Source organism: Podarcis muralis, chromosome 10, assembly GCF_964188315.1.
Source record: "Podarcis muralis chromosome 10, rPodMur119.hap1.1, whole genome shotgun sequence".
NCBI classification, from domain to species: Eukaryota; Metazoa; Chordata; class Lepidosauria; order Squamata; family Lacertidae; genus Podarcis; species Podarcis muralis.
In genome coordinates this window covers 28191250-28213366 of record NC_135664.1, presented here as the reverse complement: position 1 = coordinate 28213366, position 22117 = coordinate 28191250, and the positions used below count along the sequence as shown (strand labels likewise).

The following is a 22117-nucleotide window of genomic DNA, read 5'->3' as shown; positions in this document are numbered from 1 at the left end:
TAGCGTGTATTCAGTGTTGATTGGTTTCACATCTATGCAGCCGTGTGAATATAAGCAATGCAAGAACTAAGATAACATATTGAGTCAGGTCAACAAAATCTAATATGGCATTTTGTATCTGATAAGGTGACCAATACAGAAGGGTCAAGGAGTATAGAAGAAAGAAGGACAGAACAGGGGAATTTGGAAACTTTTTTTTTTTAATGCTGTGCTTCTGTAATGAAAACACCTTTTTCTAATGCATAAGCTCTAGGCACACATTACTCAGATGTAAGGCATACTCAAGTACAGAATGGGGTATGGCTGCTATTTTAGCAACCCCCACTTTTAAACAATTGCGCACAGAGCACAATTGTCTCTATAAAAAGGCCAAAGTTTGTCTCCTTGTATGTATGGAATCAGCATGATTTGAATACCTGCACAACCAGGTGTCTTCTTTCTGGGAGAAGGTGCTCATGTAGTTGCCTTCCTATGCAAACAACCATGTTCAGTGCATGTCTTAAAAACAAACAAACCCCCAAACTCCCTGACATCAAGTGGGGCTAAAAATGCAGCCCTTTTCCATTCTGTGTTTGAGTATGCCTTACACCTGAATAATGTGTGCATAGGACTGTAGATCATTCTGCATGTTGAACAGAGGAAAGATGCTGATATGGAGTAGCACATGAAGAGATTGTTGCTTACATTTGGACATATGTTGAGCCCACAGCTTTCTGTGCAAGAAGCACCATTATTGGCTTTCATATGTTGCTTTGAGAGTAGTACCATAGCCTACATGAAGTGCACTTAATTACTTAATTAATTGACTGCCCTTCACCAACAATTATCCCAGGTTGGCATACAATATTTACAGTAGCATGGCATTATCATCACAAAACAATACATTAAAATGAAAAAACAATTGGAAATCATTAAAACACACCAGCAGTCCAAACAGCAGCTCAGGACCTGATCAATTCAGTTTATTTCCAAATGCTTTCACAAATAAATATGTACTCAGACTGGGCAGAAACCAACCATTCATGAGGCAAGCTGAGGGCATTTCAGTGGAATGCCAATGCTCAGAGTGCTCTGATAGGACTCACCATCACATTAAAATTTTGGGTTCCTCAGAATTCTTCTTCAGACTAGATGTTAAGCGAAGGAGGAAAAGAGTAAACAGGATGGGGAAAGCTCCAGACCTGTAGACATCCAGAATTTGTTCTTGTTTTTCCTTAAAGGGTTACTTAGGTTGCAAACCTTAGGACACCGTACTTTACAGAAGATTAATTGGACTTACTTCAAAGTACATTTACTTTGGCTTCTGCTGCAATTTGCTCAAGGCACAGCTGCTGGCAAGGCAACTGATATTGTTGGGTTATTTTATTATTATTTTAATTATTTTTCCAATTTCTCAGTTTAGAGATCTGCTCCAAAATAAGTGTAGATTAAATCATGATGGTGAGGTTACCAGCAAGGCCCCCACTACAGATGGTAGGGCTGTGCATGGAACCCTGACCCCATTTGTGGCTAATAGATTAGGGAGACAGGAATAAAACCAGTTATTTGGCAGCTTCACTCATTCATAATTAGCTTCCAATCCCAGTTCAAGACTCTGGTTCTGACTTTTAAAGTCTTTCATGCTCTGGGTATTATCTCCTTGAGAGAGCACCATTCCTTTATAAGCTCTTTATAAACTATTGAGAAAATATGCATGGACATTGTGCTTCTAAAGCAATCCACGCTAAGTAAACTAGATTATTTCCAGTTGGCATATTTTCATCTCTTAGCAAGCCTTCTGCTACACTAAACCTTGTAAATGTCATTATCTGTATTATTAGTCATTCTTTCAGAACTGGGCAGACTGAATATGAATATTCATAATGTATTTGGGAAGTGCTTATCCTCCTAGGCTTTCCACCTTCTTCAGGTGGGTTCTTCCTCCACCATGGACAGTAGGCGGGCACAAGTGATTGAGGGCTTGTCCACACTGCTGCTTGTCCCACGCCCCCCCCCCCCACTCCCCTTTTACTGCTGAATTGGAGCAAATCCCAATCGGGTTTTTCCACAGATTGACGGTTGCTCAGATTCAGCAGTAAAGAGTGGGTTTCCCCTGGGAAAGTGGTGGGGCAAACCAAAAATCTCTTGGACTCGTGGTTTCTAGGCGTGTTATGAGCCAGGACTGCAAAGGAACAGTAATTCCAGCTCCAAAAGAATATCTCAAAGTTGCTGCAGTTAAAAAGCTTTCCATTTCTCCAGTTGTATTACTGTTTGAGAGCAATTGAACTGGGAACATAAGCTTTTAAGTTTGCCTTTCTATTTCCTTCTGGATCTTTTTCTTTGTTTTCAATTTTTTAGCACACTCTAGTGGCCAGAGATTAAAAATATTCCATTGAGAGAAATGCGACTACAGAGGGTTAGAGACAAGAAGGCTGAAGGCAGCAGCTTTCTCCTTTCATTGGGTTGGACTTGATGTAAGAGACTAGAAGCTTTCTCCACTGCCCAGAACCAGGAGAACATTCACCTTGCCTTTCTGCAGAATAGGAAGCAATGTTCAGAGGGAGGAAACACAATAAATATTTAAATGGATTTTTCTTCTCACTGGAAATTCTGAGTATAAACTCATTGGATGTATCAGGAGAATATGGTCTGTTCATTGCCTTTGGAGGAAGGACTGTTCTTCATCAGTGTCCTTTGAACTGGAATCACAAGGCCTACATGATAGCCAGGGTCTGCTACGTCCAGAGCAAGTTAATTGATAGTATTGATTGAACTTCCTTTGGCATACTTATGGGTTGCCTTTGACAAGAAGAGATGAAAATACTAAGAAACCAGAAGAATGATTTATGTCTAGGAATTGATGCACCGCTGGCTTACTTGGGAAAGGGTTCATTGGTTAGGCTATTATTGTTCTGCCCAGAGAAATGGAAAAAAACACTTCTTACTGGGTTCGCCTCTGGGTTCTTCACTCCCCTAGGGATGCAATACTATGTTCATCTGGAAATATATAGAAGTTAATTTTGTATGACCACATTTGAGTACATAGTGACTGTCAGGGAACTGACATCAGAGACACGGGAGAAGGAGAGGGTCTCAGATTCTGCAGGTGAAGGTCCTAGCACAAGGGGGAGACTCAGCTCGGTGGAAGGGGAAGGAAATACGCGTTACACCAAGAGTCCAGGAGAGCAAGGGGAAGAGGAGGTGGAAGGGCTCCGGGATTCTTCCCTGGAAGTCAGTGAAGAGAGCCCAGGCACTCCGCTACCCACGCCCACCCTGCGCAGGAGACTCCCGCGCAATGAGAGGCGGAGACGATTAGGTGTCAAACAGCTTTTATGCTGGCAGAGGTTTAAGAAACGCCCACAGACAGATACTGCCAGTGACTGAGGCAGTCAAGCGGAGATGGGCTGCGCAGTCCGAAGGGTTTAACCAGGGAACCAAGCACCCAAACGGGGTCGGCTTACGCATGAGTAACTCCAAACCACTACAGTGACCTTTGCTACTCTGCTGGATTACCTGCATATTTTAAAGGTGTAAAAAGTAGCTGAGTGAATTCGCCCTTGAGTCATGGCCCTCATACACTTAACTGCCCAGTCCAACACTCTGGTCACAGTTTTTGTTTCTTTCCATTTCACTTCTGTACCTCATTGTTCTGGTTTTTCTTTCTTTCTCTTTCTCCTAGAACTAAAGCCTTGGACTTTTATTTGTTCCTTCTTGATAAACACCAAATTTCACAGATAAAAGCAATGAACATGAAGGGTTTTGTTTTGCTTTGAAGAAAGGGATCTGGGCTTGAGATCTGGGCTGAAATGATAGATTCACGGAGTTCTGGGATAATATTTTACTATTTTTATGATTATATGCTGTTTTGTGCATGTGAGATCATTTTTTTAAAAAAGAAATGAGACAGCTACTCCTAGCATATATTAAAATAAATCAACAGGCAAACTTGGTAAAACATATAGGTGAATGGATGTATTAACCATTTAAAATAACTGAAGTATAGAGGGGTAATGACAATGAAAAGATACAGCATAAGTTAAGGTGCCTACTTTTTAGACCTAAATCTCATGCCTCTTTAATGAAATGTCAGATTTTGCAGACTCTATCCCTCCCACCCCAAAACCCAGACAACCTTGTAGAGTGTAGAAAGAATCAGAAAACACACATATAGTATGAATTGCACCATCTACTTCCAGTTTTCAGTACCTGCTCACACAGGGTTTTTTTGTAGCTGATTTATGAAGTTTTGCTAACGAGGTCCTTGATGACTTGGTGCACAATCTAACATAAAAACCTCCTGCTTAAACTACATTGACATGAATGGAAATTTTGCAGTACAATATCATAGTTGTGACTTGTACTCTTGCTTTTCAAATTTTATTTAAATGAGTATCTTAAAACTCAGTGAAAGTACAAATTATTTTAAAATTGTTTTTAAAGGTCACTTGAAAGCTTTCGTTCAGTGACTAAATAAAAGTACCGTAATGGCAAAGTCACGGCAACTAGTCTCTTGCTGCTTAATTACACCTTGACATTTAATCTTAAGTCTGAAAATGGTTGAATGCGTATGGATGTATCAGTGTGTACATGTACAGCTATTTTCTTTCTACTCTACTCTCCTAATGATACAGTGAAGGAGAGCAAGATATAATAATTTTGTGGAAACTGCTTTTTGTGGGTGAAGGATACCTATCTTGTGTGCTAGAATGTTTCACATGGAAATGCTAACTTTCTAATATACAATGCTGACAGGCAAAAAATAACATAACCTTTCTCTTCCCCCACCCCCATTTGCGCAGGGCATAATGCAAGACGTGCAATTACTTGTCATGCCTCAAGGATTTATCTCTCAGTGCCCAGATCTTAATCGCAGTAAGTCTGCTACTTCTTCTACCATAAGAAACAATGAAATGCACTTTGTTTAATATTTATCCTGCAAGATCTCTCTTGAGATTCAATTGATAATCAATGCATTTTGACAGACTTGGCCTAAGTACAATTTGACAAATTTAGTGTTTGTAATTTCAGCATGCCCAACGTGTAATGACTTCCATGGGCTTGTGCAGAAAATTATGGAGTTGCAAGATATTTTAGCCAAAACCTCTGCAAAGGTAACAAGTTCTCAGGTTGCTGTTATTTTTGCTTTTGTGTGTGTGGGTTGGGGTAAATTGCTGGAACCATTGCTCTGTTTAGGGACTTGTACATATGAATGCACATATGTATATTTTTATGGACTCCTGTATAACACTTTGCTTAATATTTATTTGTTCTTTGAATAAAAAACTGGACCAAAATCAATGAAAAATATTCAGAACCACTGATTGGCATACAATGGTACCTCTACATATGAGCACCTCTGGTTACGTATCCTTCAGGATATGCACATGGCAAACCCCAAAGCATTTTTCCGGGTTTTGCTGCATGCACATGTTCAGAAGTGCTCAACCACACCGCACGCATGCGCAGAACAAGCACTTCCGGTTGTGAAAACCTTGGGATCCAACTGGAGCTCCGGAACGGATCCCATCCACAACCGGAGGTACCACTGTATGAAGATTTGTTGTTGAGGTTACCTATGGGATTAGTGGCTGTTAGATTAATATAATTCTAGGTTAATATAATTTTAATTACTGTCTTATGTATGATGCTAGAATGCCTTGGAGTTAATAATTTACTTTATAATTCTTGATTAAGAGAAATGCAATATTAGTATTAGTATTATAACATGGGAGATGCACAAAACATTTTCAAGGTGCTCCTGAAACCCTTTGACCTTCTTATATTTTTAGTGTGCAAAACAGCATTCCTGGATGTTGTGTCTATGTTAATGTGATAATAATTTTACTACACATGAAATACTTGCAACCACTTAATTATGTCATGAAAATTATAAATCAAAAGTTTGCTAAGGGCAAAAAGTTTCATTGTGGAGGAAAATTCCTGCTAAAAGTTTTAAAATGAATAAGCGCAAAACCAAAATAATAATAATGATATATTAGAGTGTAGGTATTGTCATCACCTCAGGAATGTACAACATTATGGTGCAGTGGGTAGAATGTTGGACTAGGACCCGGTGAGTCAGGGTTCAAATTCTCACTCAGTCATGAAGCTCATAGGGTAACCTTAGTCCATTCAGTGTCTCAGCTTAACCCACCTCACAGCTTTGTTGTGAGGATAAAATGGGAGCTAAGAGAACAATGTATGCCACCTTGAGATCCTTGGAGGAAAGGCAGAATAGAAATGTATTGAAATAATATAGATAGATAGATAGATAGATAGATAGATAGATAGATATAGATATAGCTTGCGGGATCAGGCCAATGGCCCATGGGGTTCAGCATCTGTGATATCCTGTTCTCACAGTGGGCAAACTGATGCCTGTGTGAAACATGCCAGCAAGATCTGAGAACAAAACCAGACCCCCCTCCTGTGTTTTCCAGCAACTAGTGCTCAGAAACACATTGCCTCTGACCATGGAGGCAGAGCATAATCTACATTATGTCTAGTAGCAACAGATAGACTTATCCTCCATGATATTTACACTTTAGTTCCCTCTAAGCAATCATACTCCAATGCCAGAGTAGTGAATATATCTCAAACTAACATTGATCACCACAAACACTATGCATTAAAAACCAGTTGCCACATATGTCTCTGGGTTGCTAATTATCATCAACACAATCTATTTATTATCTGTAATCTTCTGAATGCATTAAGATAAAAAACACATAATGTGGATTAATCCTATTCTCAGAGAAAGTCTTTTCCATAGAAGAGATCTGTATGCTCATTCCATAGATAGTTCCATTGGAATTAATGGGGCAGCCCATAAGCACAAGAGAGATAAATGCACACATTTATATCTAGACTAAGGCATAAAACACCCAGTCATTCTTACAGCCTTATTCTGAGTTGTTAAGATGAGATGAATTATATTCAAACTTCGCATTTTTGTTCATAAGTGTCTAGATATTTGTTTCCATAATTCACAATTTCCTTTTTTTGGCTTCAGTAGTGCTTGATGATACAGGATGGCTTAAATTGTTGTTATAGTTTTAGGTAAGCCTTTTCACAGTTAACATGTACCTCTCTGTGCAACATGTACCTAGTTGTCCCGAGCTGAGCAGAGGATGAATAGGTTGGATCAGTGCTATTGTGAAAGAACCTGCACTATGAAGGGTGCAACCTACAGGGAATTTGAATCGTGGACAGATGGCTGTAAGAACTGCACTTGCATGGTATGGCTGTAAATTGCGTAGAAATTCAGGGACCTGGTTATGCAGCCTGCTGAAAATGTTTTAGACATGAAAAGCTGTCAGATTAAATAAATTTGTGTTGGAATGAATTTACTTACCTACATTGTTCTTTATGCATTATGTTGCATTTTCTGTAGAAAAATTTGGCTCTTGCCTATGTGGAGGGTGGGGGTGAGCTGTTATGCCCAGTGTTAGAAGGTGAAAGGAAGAGTTATGTTACACTGTACAGTGGGCTCAAGGCTCAGGTTGTGGAACAATCCAATAGGAAGGCATATTGCCCATTAGTTTGCTAGGGCTATATAATGAGGGGCCCTTGAAAAGGACTCAAATGTGTTCAACTAGGTTAAATTTATGTGGGACAAAATGAGTTTATATATCATGGCTCCGGTGCAAAGGAAATACATAAACTATGGTCTTTGGATCAGGTAGAAAGTACATACCCACTTTGAAGTATAGTGTGCCTGTTTTTAGGGCTCTTTTTTATTTAATAAAAACACATTTCTGGAAAAGAAACCTCTCATCCAGTTTCGAGCAATTAAATTATTTGGAAACAGTAAAAAAATGCAGGATGAAGCAGGTATCAAACTTCAGAGAAAGTGGCATATAAATGTGGTGTTGAAGTGCAGGTCATTAACCACAATCCAAAGCTCTATGCTTTTCATACCAAGTGGACCACACAATGCCTTGTCGTTGGGGCAAGGGAGTGAGGCCAAAATTTGATGCCCCTCCAGCCCTTGTGCTGCCTTCCCAAAGCCAGCTAAGCAAGGTGCCAGGCTTTGGGAAGGAGGCACACAGATCGGGCAGGGTCCTAGAGCCATCCCACCTCCTTCCCAAAGATGTAAGAGTGCTAAAAGGCTTTGGGAAGGAGGCTGGAAGACTCTAGGACATTGTCAGAGCCTTCAGGCCTGCTTCCCAAAGCCCAGCTCCTTGCTTACTTGGTTTTGGGAAGGCAGCATGAGGGCTGCAGGGTGTGTGTGTCAAATGTTGCTGAGTGATGCCAAAAGAGGCCCTTGGGCCATGTGTTGTACCACCCTGCTCTATGCCATTCTCATGTTTGGGAATGCTCTACAGGAGTGGGAAACCTTTGGGCTCAACATATTTGCTGGACTACAACACCCATCATCCCTGTCCATTGGCCATGTTAGGTAGGACTGATGGGAACTGAAGTCCAGCAACTTCTGGAGGGCTCACGGAGTACCAACTATTGCTCTGCGTTTTGTGACTAAAGCATTTCCAAGATTGAAAAGAATAAGGCAGCTTATACAGAACATATCCAACTCACTTTCTTATAAGAATGCCTCATTGCAGGCAACTTTTTTACAGGACTATGATATTATTTTTAAACATGCATAATGGCTGTCTTGGGAAGGTTTTATTCAATAGTGTTTTTATACTTCAGAGTAATCTTCCAATTTGTTCAACTGGCAGAATGTCAGGATAGCAAATTATAAGTTTTAAGGACAACATTGCATTGCTGTCACTATATAAAGAACCCGTTATGTGTGTATCAGAAATCCATGTAGACAGAAATATAAAAATGTAGATATGTAGTATATTGATTCTACCTTCACGATCAAGATAAGAAAAATTGTATATTCGGTATGAGATGTTATCTTTTTAAAGAAACCTGTAATTTAAAATTGCGATTTATCTGACCATGTTCTGTCAAATTATTTCAAAACAACCTTTTGTTGCTTCTAGAATGGTACTATTCAGTGTGAGGCACTGATCTGCTCGCTTTCTGATTGTCCTCTTAATTCTGCTCCTGCATATATTGATGACAAGTGTTGCAAGGAATGCCAACGTAAGTGGTTGTTTTTCATAGATGTTTTGATGTCTCAGCATTATAACATTTCTAAAGCTTACATCCTATGCAGTAGTCTCCAGCTTGGATGGGCCCTTCTGTAGGCATGATTCATTTAAAGATAAGCATTTGAATACCATTTCTTTCAACAGGTGAATAAAGGTATAGCTCTCTATTGAAAGGTATAGCTCTCTATTAGCTCTCTATTGAAACCAATGACACTTGCACTAATGGCTAGATTATGTAATTACTTTCTTCATAATTACTTACTGCACTGGTTGCCTATCCGCCACCAGACCAAGTTCAAGGTTTTGTTGTTGACATATTAAAGCCCCAAACAGCTTGGGACCATGCTGTCTAGCAGACTGCCTCCCCTACTCTAGTTCATATTGATCTTTACGATCATCAGACGAGACCTTGCTGGCCATAGTGCAGCCAGCAGAGTGCCATCTGGAAACCTCTTGGAAATGGGCTTTTTCATTTATAGCACCAACCCTATGGAATACTCTCCCAAAAGAGATTCACAAAGCCCTATCTGTTGAATGCTTGATATTTTTTCCTAAAAATCAGTTTCTTACCAAGGTCTGTTTGGATGTTTGAAAGCACCTATCCTGTTCAGTGGCTGACTTTCTGTTTTACTTATGGGCTTCCAATTAATTTATTGTAATCTGGTTTTTATTTGCATGTCATGTTATTGATATTTTATAAATACAGAATGCTAAGCAAAAATGCTAAGCAATATATACGTTTTAAATCTCTGTGCAATCCATATGAATTATGGGAAAACATGCATTTGGAGCACAAAGAATTAAATGTGACTTTCACAACTAAAAAGAGTTTCAGTGTGTAAGTGTGTGGGAGGGGGTGGGTGAGTTGCTATTGAAACTGCAGCTAACAGTTTGCAGTGCCAACTCCCTAGAGTTTGCATTAAGTGACAGAGATCAGAGCATTGCTTATTTCAGTTATGCTTCTAGCAGTCAAGTTCTCAAAATGGTCTTTAAAAATGGTTTTGTATTGTCTGACATTTTCATTAAGTGTTTTAGTAAGGCTGCTAAATGTATGAATGGATGCAGTGAATGCTGACACTTCCTTAAAGGAAGCAGCCCAGAATCAACTGATACCCTAAACAAAGATGCTTTTCCAGCCATTATCTTTTCATAAGGCTGTGTCTTCCATGCTTTCCATGGAAAAGGTTCCTGGTTCAGACCATGGTGCTTTAAGTTAGGGCCAGGAATGACTCCTGCCCATTGAATCCCTGAAGATCCACTGTCAGTGTTGACAGGGCTGAGCTTGATGGACGAGGGGTCTCACATAGTATGAGACAGCATCTTCTGTATGTAATATACAATTATATGTACATAATATAATATCCAGCTTCCAGACCTTACAGCTATTGGATTGTACCCAATGTTAGTCCCAACTACTAGAGAAGACCCATTGAGATGAATGGATCAAAGTTAGTCATGTCCATTAATATCAATGCGTTTATTGTGAGTAGGACTAGCAGTGGCGACAGCCTATTGTATTTAGCACACAGTACTCATACATGCATATGCAACATTTTTTTTAAAGTCCTAGATACTTCAAATGATGTGTCTAACAGTCAATAATGAATTAATAACGAATCATGTAAGTAAACGTACTATGAGCAGGCTATTAAACTTTATTCTGAGAATTAAGTGGTACATGAACTCCTGAGCATTTATAAGATTCAGATTCCTCCATACTTCAAAAGATGAGCCTTCCTGTGGTCCAATGGGTCAGTGTACCTGGCTGTTAACCAGAAGGTTGGTGGTTCAAGCCCACCCAGGGACAGCTGTGGGAGGGATTCCTGCATTGCATAAGCTTGGATTAGATGACCCTTGGGATCCCTTCTAACTCTAAGATTATATGAAATAACTAATAATTAATTGCTATATGAAATAACTAATAATTAATCATTCTCCAGTGGCAGAGATGCAGTAACTAGATTGAATATAATTACCTAACTGAATGTGATTGGCTTGTTTCTGAATTTCTGAAGTAATTTCAAGCTCATATCACTGACGAATCCTTAAATATTTCAATATTTCAGAATTTTTCTTCTAGGTAATCTTTGTTACAGCTGTCAATCTCCTTCCAGACTGCATAGGCTCTTGATTTCATTGCAGTGATGGCAAAGGCAGTGGAATCATACCACAACTCAGAATACAGTAGTCTATAATCATAAAATTCAGTAGCAGATGGGCTTTACTCCTGTGTATGAAAATAGGTATTCATAATTAGCTATAGCTCTAGAATAAAATAAAATTCCCAGTAGCAGTTCTGCGCACTTATGCTGAAATTTATCATATTTGCTGCAATCTTTCAAGCTCACAAGCAGGTGGGCAAGCGAGTCTAGGGGCACTGAGTGCAACATAGTGTTTCAGCAGGTGAACTAGCTGAGAGAATGGGCAATCTAGTCAGACAGGGCTATTCACAGTGGGAGACAACCTCATTGAGCAATGTATATGTGCGAGCCAAAGAAAATAGCAGCTAGAGAGAGGCTGAGGATGACAGAGTAATTGGAAAAATGTAGGTGAAATTAGATGCTTTTTGGAGGCTGCAGGAAGTTCATTGGTTTAAGGACAGAAAACCCAGCAGGCATGTGTTTGCATTGCCTTCTTGTGAGAAGTAGCTGTACGCTTCATTTCTCCTAGAGAAACATTTTAAATAACTGGTTTCAAACCACTAGAGAAGTCCTTAATGCAAGAAGCAAAGGTCCAGTTCATAAAAAAGGCATCAGTGGTGTGTTTTATCACAAAACACAGTAAACCCTGACATTTTGCGGTTTGAAATTACACCTGTGAAATGAGGTGGTAGGTGTGTGTATTAGGACAGTCTGGTTTTCAGAATGCTTTGTTATCAAATAGCATTACTTCATCCATAAAGTGTTCTCCGAGAACCAAACTATAAAGCAGTGCATTCTGCAAAAGAGGAATGTTAGGAAATTCGGGAGCAAGTATCAAGACTGACAAGAAAAGAATGATCAGTTATTTGAATCAGATATGTCTACTCTAATTTCATAGCCAAAACACACTGTATCCCTCAGTTCACACAAAACAAAATACATTGGATATGGGCTAACCAAAGTTAAGCACTGTAAAGTTGCATTTGAACCAAATGCCTTTTGATTTAAAACTGTTTAGCTCTATTAGACTTCAGTGGACTAAATTAACACAGATTCAAATAATTGTGCTTAATTGTATTGTGCACAGTGCTCAGAAGACTACTTTAGTGATCAATGGAAATAATGGCTAAAAATAATGACTACTTTGGTGAGCTGTGATATGATTAACTCAGTAAAGGAAATGAGCATTTTCTTTTCATATCACTACAAAATGATAGGGAAAAGCAGAAATTTTAAAAAAGGGTCTATAAATGGTAGGTTAAAATCAGACGAAGAGTTTAAATTAGAACAAAAAGAGAAGTTGCGCACATTGGTTCTTTATTTTTCACCAGATTTTTGTACAGTTCAGTAGAAAATGTTACAGATCTGCATGTGAGATTCCTTTTTACAAGGCTGCTCACAGACAAAGCTTCTAGATTTCACTTCCTTCTCTCTGTGTTTCTCATTTATGGCTTTTCAGACTCCCATCTGTAACTAGTCGTGGAAGTGTGAATCTACTGAGTTTTGCAGTGAGACTTTTTTGTTTTGCGGTGCAGCAAAGCCACTGGCATTATCCAGTGCCTTATTTGTGTCAAAAAGAGATGCAGCTGCTTCATTAGTCCCCTACTTGCCATCCAAGAATTCAGACTTTCCTGGGCTGCACTTCTTTGATCAATACTTTACAACAAATCATGATGTCTTTGAGAAAGCCATAATGCAGTCTTGTAATGGAGGCTAGTAAAGTGGAATAGAGCACTCAAGGAAATGTCCATATAAATTAGAACATGTTATAAGAGCAGATTGGATAAGTGAGTGGTAAGACAGCCTTTGAAAATATGAAGTCACACTAAATGTTCAGAAAAATTTAAGTCAGTCACCTGCACATACCGTATTTTTCGCACCATAGGACGCACTTTTTCCCTCCTAAAAAGCAAGGGAAAATGTGTGTGCGTCCTATGGAGCGAATGCAGGCTTTCGCTGAAGCCTGGAGAGCGAGAGGGGTCGGTGCGCACCGACCCCTCTCGCTCTCCAGGCTTCAGGAAGCTATCCGCTAGCAGTGGGAGACCCAGCTCTCCCACCGCTAGCAGAGCGCTGCATTAATCCCGAAGCTTGGGGCGTGCGGAGCTCAGCGCGCCCCAAGCTTCTGGGTGCCGGCAAGGTCTCCGCTAGCCCTGGGAGAGCCCCGCGACGTCGCGCGGCTCTCCCAGGGCTAGCGGACCACTGCGCTAATCCCGAAGCTTGGGGCGTGCGGAGCTCAGCGCGCCCCAAGCTTCTGGGTGCCGGCAAGGTCTCCGCTAGATGGCTAGCGGAGACCTTGCCGGCGCCCAGAAGCTTGGGGCGCGCTGAGCTCCGCACGCCCCAAGCTTCGGGATTAGCGCTCTGCTAGCCGTGTCTAGGCTGCGGATAGCAGCCTGCTTCCCGGAGCGTCGGGCGCCCTGAAAGCAGAGCTCCCGGCACTTCGGGAACACATCCGCTGCGTGGAGAGCCTTGCAGGAGTTCTCCGCAAGGCTCCCCACGCTGTGGATAGCAGCCTGCCGCCCGGCGCGAGGAGCGCCCTGAAGCAGAGCGCCCCTCGCGCCAGGCATACATCCGCAGCGTGGGGAGCCTTGCAGCAGTTCCCCGCAAGGCTCCCCAAGCTGCGGATAGCAGCCTGCTTCCCGGAGCGTCGGGCGCCCTGAAAGCAGAGCACCCGGCGCTTCGGGAACACATCCGCTGCCTGGAGAGCCTTGCAGGAGTTCCCCGCAAGGCTCCCCACGCTGCGGATAGCAGCCTGCCGCCCGGCGCGAGGAGCGCCCTGAAGCAGAGCGCCCCTCGCGCCAGGCATACACCCGCAGCTTGGGGAGCCCTGCAGCAGTTCCCCGCAAGGCTCCCCAAGCTGCGGATAGCAGCCTGCTTCCCGGAGCGTCGGGCGCCCTGAAAGCAGAGCGCCCGGCGCTTCGGAAACACATCCGCTGCGTGGAGAGCCTTGCAGGAGTTCCCTGCAAGGCTCCCCACGCTGCGGATAGCAGCCTGCCGCCCGGCGCGAGGGGCGCCCTGAAGCAGAGCGCCCCTCACGCCAGGCATACATCCGCAGCGTGGAGAGCCCTGCAGCAGTTCCCCGCAAGGCTCCCCAAGCTGCGGATAGCAGCCTGCCGCCCGGCGGGTGGGGCGCCCTGAAGCAGAGCGCCCCTCGTGCCAGGCATACATCCGCAGCGTGGGGAGCCTTGCAGCAGTTCCCTGCAAGGCTCCCCAAGCTGCGGATAGCAGCCTGCTTCCCGGAGCGTCGGGCGCCCTGAAAGCAGAGCGCCCGGCGCTTCGGGAACACATCCGCTGCCTGGAGAGCCTTGCAGGAGTTCCCCGCAAGGCTCCCCACGCTGCGGATAGCAGCCTGCTGCCCGGCGCGAGGAGCGCCCTGAAGCAGAGCGCCCCTCGCGCCAGGCATACACCCGCAGCTTGGGGAGCCCTGCAGCAGTTCCCCGCAAGGCTCCCCAAGCTGCAGATAGCAGCCTGCTTCCTGGAGCGTCGGGCGCCCTGAAAGCAGAGCGCCCGGCGCTTCGGAAACACATCCGCTGCGTGGAGAGCCTTGCAGGAGTTCCCCGCAAGGCTCCCCACGCTGCGGATAGCAGCCTGCCGCCCGGCGCGAGGGGCGCCCTGAAGCAGAGCGCCCCTCGCGCCAGGCATACATCCGCAGCGTGGGGAGCCCTGCAGCAATTCCCCGCAAGGCTCCCCAAGCTGCGGATAGCAGCCTGCCGCCTGGCGGATGGGGCGCCCTGAAGCAGAGCGCCCCTTGCGCCAGGCATACATCCGCAGCGTGGGGAGCCCTGCAGGAGTTCCCCGCAAGGCTCCCCACGCTGCGGATAGCAGCCTGCCGCCCGGCGGGTGGGGCGCCCTGAAGCAGAGCGCCCTGCGCGCTAGGCAGACATCAGCCAGCCCCACAAGCTCGGGGGACAGCAGGGAGGCGCAGCGCCACTATCCCGCTGTTCCTCGACCTGGTTCGGTTTCCCTGACCTGCTTTTGGGGGGGAAATAAAGGGAAAAAATTTTTCCTTTATTTCCCCCCCAAAAAACTAGGTGCGTCCTATGGTCCGGTGCGTCCAATCGTGCGAAAAATACGGTAGATGTGGCATTCCCCTGGGGGGGAAAAACATTTGCTCTTCCCCTGCTTGCCTCTGCAATGGCTTGCACATCCTACCACTGGTTCAAGAATGTTCAGTGCTAATTGCTTATTACCCAGTTACTGTGCAAAAGCTACAAAGAATAGCAGTAAACTTGTCAAGCATTCTAACATGGAGAAGTTCCTCCATTGTGGAGATAAAATTGACAAAGGGTTTCAACTCTCTTATCAGATTAAGATGAAAAAGAAGACAACAGTATAATCCTAATTATGTCTACTCAGAAGTAGGCTTCATTGATTTCAGTGGGTATCACACTTGGGTAAACACATATAGGATTCCAGCATGAACTATGAAGAGACTGTGGCTTGAACGCTGACTACCAGATATAACCTCTACGGTTTTTATATTTGCATAGTCAGCTGATCAAACCTACAGTACTTGGTATTGAGTTGACTTGGTCCCATTGTTGTCACAGAATCTCTCCAATGTAATGCCCTAGCTAAATTGGCTAGATCCAATGGCTTAATTATTTATGAACCCTGTTCCCAAATGTGTGCCAAACCTACTTTTGCCCTCCAAATTAATTTGCATCACGACAGTAAACTCAGCATATACTGTACTCCCGGCTACAAGCTTGATTTGGAAACACTACAAGCTTGACTTGGAAGAGAACCAATACGACCATGTAGACAACTAGGATCTTTGCAATCAGGGTAGCCACTCTCTTCTCTCCCCTACCCCTCCTTCTTTTATGCATAGGCATCAAAATGCCTATGGAGCTCAGATTGCTGAAATGTGCTACGGTACTCCCACTATTTTTCATGGCTATACCCGCAGTGCAGTAGTCTACCCTCAAATATATTTGTGACAGTTGCTAGACCCAAATTATATAGAAAATAGGTAGTTTCTGAACCATTTTAGTTAAAAACAAAATACCTTCCATTAATATACTACTACCACCAACACTTACTCTGAACTAAGGCTTCAAGCTAACTTCCCTTATATTGAGCTATGGAGGGGTTGGATTGAGTGGTGCTCATTTGCTTGCTTTTGCTGGCTCAGCTGGCTGCCACAGATGGAGTGACACAAACTTTCTTTGTGTCACTCCATCTGTGTGTGGAGAATATGTGTTTGGGTAGAAGTCCTGTTTATGATGTCTCTCCCAGTGGACACTGCTGGAAGATAGTCCCCAAAAGCAGCATTCTGAAGGCTGGACTGTGACAACACAGGATTCATTGGATCCTGAGCCAGTCTCATTGCCAACACTGGGACCAATTAGAACCCAATTGCTTCACCAGCCTGGAGCCAATCCGATTACCCACCACCTCTTTTCCCTGCCAAACGCTGTAACAAGTGGGATGCAGATGCCCCAGTAGGGAGTTAGGATTGGTGTACCACTTTGGCTTCAGCTAAGTCTTGGTATTCTTGAGAAACAGGTAGGAATTGGATAAGATGGTTCAAAAATACATCAAAAATACATTTTAATGTATTTTTAATCTTGGTTGGAAGCCGCCCAGAGTGGATGGGGAAATCTAGCCAGATGGGCGGGGTACAAATAATAACTCCTCCTCCTCCTCCTCCTCCTCCTTCTATTTTTGTTTGAATGTATCGAAATTTTCAATCCATTCTTAAAGTATTTGCCTTTGAGTACTGGTTCTGGTATCTACAGCAAATAGCATTGTCAGTATGGGAAATTGTGTGAACGTACAGAAAAGATCTTATAATGCTAATTAAATAACTTAGAGTTATTCTGTTTTGCTGCCTAAGGTATAAATAATAAAATGGAATGTTTAAGGAAATATGAATTCATTAAGACGATGTGGCACACATATATGAAACTTGTCTTCTTTAAGGAGTTAAAGGATCATAATATTTGCAATATTTTGCCAGGGGAGAATTAAAAATATCATCATACAGCAAATGTGCTTTAGGGGTTTTTCTTTGTTTTCTCCTTTTAAAGAATTTATAATTTATTTTATGTCTAGATGTTTAGCTTTTTTCCTCTTCATTTCACCCTTACCAGGGAGTTTGCAGAATACAAAACTCCCTTCAGCTAATTATTACTGTAATTTTGTTTCCTGTGCATAACAACGTCTAAGATGTTTTAAGGGACAGAGTTTTCATATTGACTGGGAAATGTCATTTTAGCAATGCTCTAATGCTGTATTCTTAATGCAGGTTAGTTTACAGTCCTAACCCCCCAGACACACCCCCAGACATGCAAGCACGGATATGCAGCTATTTCAGTATTCCCCAGCAAACATTTATTCATATTCGTGTAGGGAGTTCATATAACTAAAGCTGCTGCATAGACCAAACCCAGAAATGCTGTGACTGGCTGTAAAAGGTAGACAATATACTAATCATTCAGAGTGACTTACAAGTGAAATCAAAATCCAATAATGAAAAGCCCCTGTCAGGATCCTTCCAGCTGGATAGCAGATGACTCTGTGGGAGGAAAGGGATATTTTACACTTTCTATTACCATTTTGTTGAGTTTTCAAGACAAATATATAGTTATTAGGAAGGGAACGAGATAAAGCTGGCCCTGTTCTATGTTCTATACAACAGTTTAGTGATTCTTCTGATCATTATTTACTGGAAGGTATCTGCCCCACCCCTAGAGTGACGCGGGTGGCGCTGTGGGTTAAACCACTAAGCCTAGGACTTGCCAATCAGAAGGTCGGCGGTTCAAATCCCCATGATGGGCTGAGCTCCTTTTGCTCGGTCCCTGCTCCTGCCAACCTAGCAGTTCGAAAGCATGCCAGTGCAAGTAGATAAATAGGTACCCCTCTGGCGGGAAGGTAAACAGTGTTTCCGTGCACTGCTCTGGTTCGCCAGAAGCGGTTTAGTCATGCTGGCCACATGACCCGGAAGCTTTACGCTGGCTCCCTCGGCCAATAAAGCGAGATGAGCGCCGCAACCCCAGAGTCGGTCACGACTGGACCTAATGGTCAGGGGTCCCTTTACCTTTACCTTTATCTGCCCCACCCCATCCCCCAAACTCAAAGGAAATGGTGACACGTGAAGAACTGTTCTGTATAAGGGACAGGATTCCTTCTGCACACATGCAAATGATAACAACAACAACAACAACAACAACAACAACACACTCAAAAGGGCCTGAAGAAGCATAAATTCTTGCATGGGGCTTTGCTGGTATTTTCTATACCAGCTTACACAAACTTTTTTGTGTTTAGAGAACATTAGCTCAAAGCTGTCATTGACAATTGCATGTTTTTGTTTAAACCTACATATACTGTAAATGGTAGGATTAGTGAAGCAAATTAGTTTCTCAAGCATGATGGTTTTCCATTGCAGCTGTAAAAGGCATCTTACATTGTTCTGAGAAAAACACCTGTTTTTTTCTGGTTTGCACTTTGGCGCATCTGTTTTCCCCAGTTACCATAGTAAGTGGACGGTTGGACTCTCTGTAGGTAGGCAGTGATAAATGGCAGTGATTCACCCTATATAATCACCACCTTTTAAAAAGACGTTGGTAGACACTACTAGTTCTCAAGCTATGTTTCTAAAATAGATATGGATTATTATGTACTATGCCTCATGTAGGAAATCACCAGTTAGTTACAGTTTCAAGCTGTAGTCCCTTTTCCTTTGAACAAACATTTTTAATTCATTCCTGGAACTGTAAAAATTTCTTTTCCGAAGTGAGTTTATAGATGTAGCCATTGCTACATCTTTTCAGGCAATTGTTTTGTCATCCAATAAACACACAGCAGTAGCTCAGTCAGTGTGGGGGATCAAAATGTAATTTGGCAGTTATGTTTCAGAGAATGCATTTTTTAAGTGCTCGCATTGTAGAGTCGTACCGAGAGGTCGTGTCAGCTTTCTTCTTTGCAACCCAGTGTATCTGGGGGGCGGGGCGGGGGGAATCCCACCTAGAAGGTTAGCTCTGCTGAAGCAAAATCTCTGTGCCTTCTTCTTTCCTTGTACCGCAGCCCTACATAACACAGACATTACTTTTCAGGGCCACTCAACCCTCTTGCAAGGATTTTGTTTTTTAAGGGCAATATAGAGGGGAAGAGAAAGTTGAGTTGCATGAATTGCGTTCTGGTTGCACAACCATTGAATGTCACTCTTAATATTCACTTATTAAGAAAATACTTTCTCCTTCCTTCCCCAGCACCGAACTGCTATGTGGTGCGGAAATTTTATGCGTGGAATGTGGTTGCATGAATGACAGGAGGCATAATTTTGTCGGTTGGTGTCCTAACTGATATGGGGAGTAGCACACTCCCCATGTCTAACCCACAATACTTTCTAAACCCTTTGATGGCTTGTGTTGGTAGTCTGCTTTCCCATAGGCATACTCAAGGTAGCCAACAAAACTTGGCATTGCTGTCAGCAATTATACCAAATAAGTATATTAAAAATAGAAATGTTAGGATGAAAAAGCCCTAATAGTGCAATAAATAAAGGAGGACTGGGTGTTACTGGGAGCTGATAAAGTCCTGGACGGTGGACCTTGCCTCTCCTACTTAGCAGTCACAGATATCTGCTATGTCAATAGGAAATATTAGGTTACCTGCTTGGAAGCTGAGTGTTCCAGGCAGATGCTGGATTGTTCATGCAAAGTTTTTGTAACAGAGAAGGGGGAAACCTAGCAATTATCCACAAGGCTATCGTCTTTGCTGATGGAATTCGTTATCATTTGTCTTCCTCAGCACCCTCTTTAGATCTGTTCTTCCTTAATATTATTATTTAAGTGACAGTTGAGTCAATCTCCCTGTGACAAGTTATGTGCTAGATTGGGACTAATGCTTGTGTAACATTAGGAAAGCTTGGGAAAGGGCTGCCTGAAAATACCCCATAATTATTTTTTTTCTTGACATGCCACAGAAATTCCTTGCCCTAAATGGTGTTTAAATGTGAATGTCAATAGAAACTGGTGTTCTAATTAAAGAACAATGTATAAAGATAATCTCACTGCATGCTAAGTATAGATAGCAACAAAAAACCACCCCACAAAAACCCATTTATAAACCAAAGTTTTCCCCTTTGCAAACAGCTTTTAAAACAGGTGTTATTGTTTTTATATATTTTAAAAATTGATGTAATTGTTATGGCAACGCATTTGAGACTAAAAATATTGGCTAGTGAGCAATTCCTTAAGTGTTTTATTATATTCTGAGTACCCTGAATATTATGCTATATAATATTCTAAGAACAATATACAGTATATTCAATCTAACCCCAACAGAGTACACAAGGCTAATTGACAAATACTATTTGAATATTTAGGGATGACCTGTTGCATAGCTATAGGGCACATGCTTAGCTCTGTTGGTTTAATTTTCAAGGTAATGCTGGAAAAGGCTTCAATCTGGAACCCTATTGAGTCTATGAACACAAAGCTAGATGGGCCATTGGCCTATTTCAGTATAGGTTTGTAAACCACAAACCAGCTAAGCAGGTGAGGTTTGACGTAAGCAAATATATTTTCATTTATAGCTTTAATGGAATGCTTATCTAATTAAGTGGATGTATATCACTTCAACAAGTTTATAGAAACTGTATCTTATTACTAGAAAAACCTGTGTGTCTATAAGGTGTTTGGATATCAAACTCTTTTTGCTTACCTACTATCTACAAAATTCCCCAGGGAAGAGCCTTCAGCAAATATCTGTTGGGAGATTTTGGAAGTGAAATTTCTGGAAGCAAGCCTGCAGCTAGGAGCTGTCACTCACAGTTTTCTCCTCAAAGCACTAGGGCAAGCCTTGTGCCACTGAAGAGAATTAGGGTTGATCCAGTGCAGTGCTTTAGAGCATCAAGCTGTCATGGTCACTTTTAAGAAAATTCAAGAAAATGAGTTATGCTAGACCTTTTCACCAGTAGGGTGGCTAATCCTGTTCAGCTGAATATCAGTGGAGCTAGGCAGTAACAGATTGTTGTAATAATTATACTTGTTCTTCATGTTGCTTCTCCCCTCCATATGGATCACACACCACCTGAGATTTCACATATCTATCATGCAGATAGGTGAGAGGTCAGAGGGTTATTCATATGCTGTGAATGTTGTACAGGTCAAGTGCTTGGAATTGATATAATCAAGACCTGCCTGTTCCAAGTACATCCATCTAATATAGAGAGCTGCAGTGAGCAGAAGCTGTTTAAATACTCAACAATGGAAATAAGGAAAGGGAAATGCAGTACAGTATTCAATACAATATATAACTATCAGGTTGTTTTTGAAGGGCATGGTAGTGCAATCTGGGCATTTCAGCATATATTCACTTTACAAACTATGCCTAATAAGGTTGCAATGATTTGATAATTAATTTGGCTAGAATCATTAGTCAAAAACACTTTGATTCACTAAAACGTTCCTCACTGATTAGTGCCATGGTTTAATGAGATCTGAACATAGATTTATCGCTGAAAAATATAAACAACGGGTTGGATGCAGATTTGTTATGCAATCCCAAATATGTATACTCAGAAATAAGCTTCACTGAGTTCAGCAGACCTACTCTTGGGAAACTGCGTATGGTGTGCTTAAAGTAGATCAACATGCTATGCTCAGTTAAGATAGATCCACAGCTGAAAATAGTGTATCTGGTGGCCCTCAAAAAACATAGCTGGTCATTTGGATCTTTCAGATCAAATAATTTTAGGTGAGGCATTTCAAGGACAGTAAACCAATTTGCTCTTGACTAAAACGACATTGCAAATGGGCTATCTCTCACTCAGTGGCTACATTTAAGAAAAGCCCACTATCCTGTTATTTCTGTGATATTTCTGGAACAGACGTTAAGATGAATGAAGATAAAACAGCCCAATAGGGAGTTATCAGTGACAGAATAAACACATTCACATTCCTAGGAGGGATGCCGACA

At 42.2% G+C, this 22117-nt stretch overlaps 1 protein-coding gene across 2 annotated transcripts in view; it reads left to right on the top strand.

Annotated features, from left to right (window-relative positions):
* Positions 1–22117, top strand: part of NELL2 (neural EGFL like 2) — a 107748-nt gene that overhangs the window by 26677 nt on the left and 58954 nt on the right. For both annotated transcript variants that reach the window (XM_028745356.2, XM_028745355.2), the window contains exons 6-9: positions 4779–4851; positions 5008–5090; positions 7089–7217; positions 8937–9039. In XM_028745356.2, coding sequence (XP_028601189.2) covers positions 4779–4851; positions 5008–5090; positions 7089–7217; positions 8937–9039 — 388 coding nt within the window. The remainder of the gene's footprint in view (positions 1–4778; positions 4852–5007; positions 5091–7088; positions 7218–8936; positions 9040–22117) is intronic.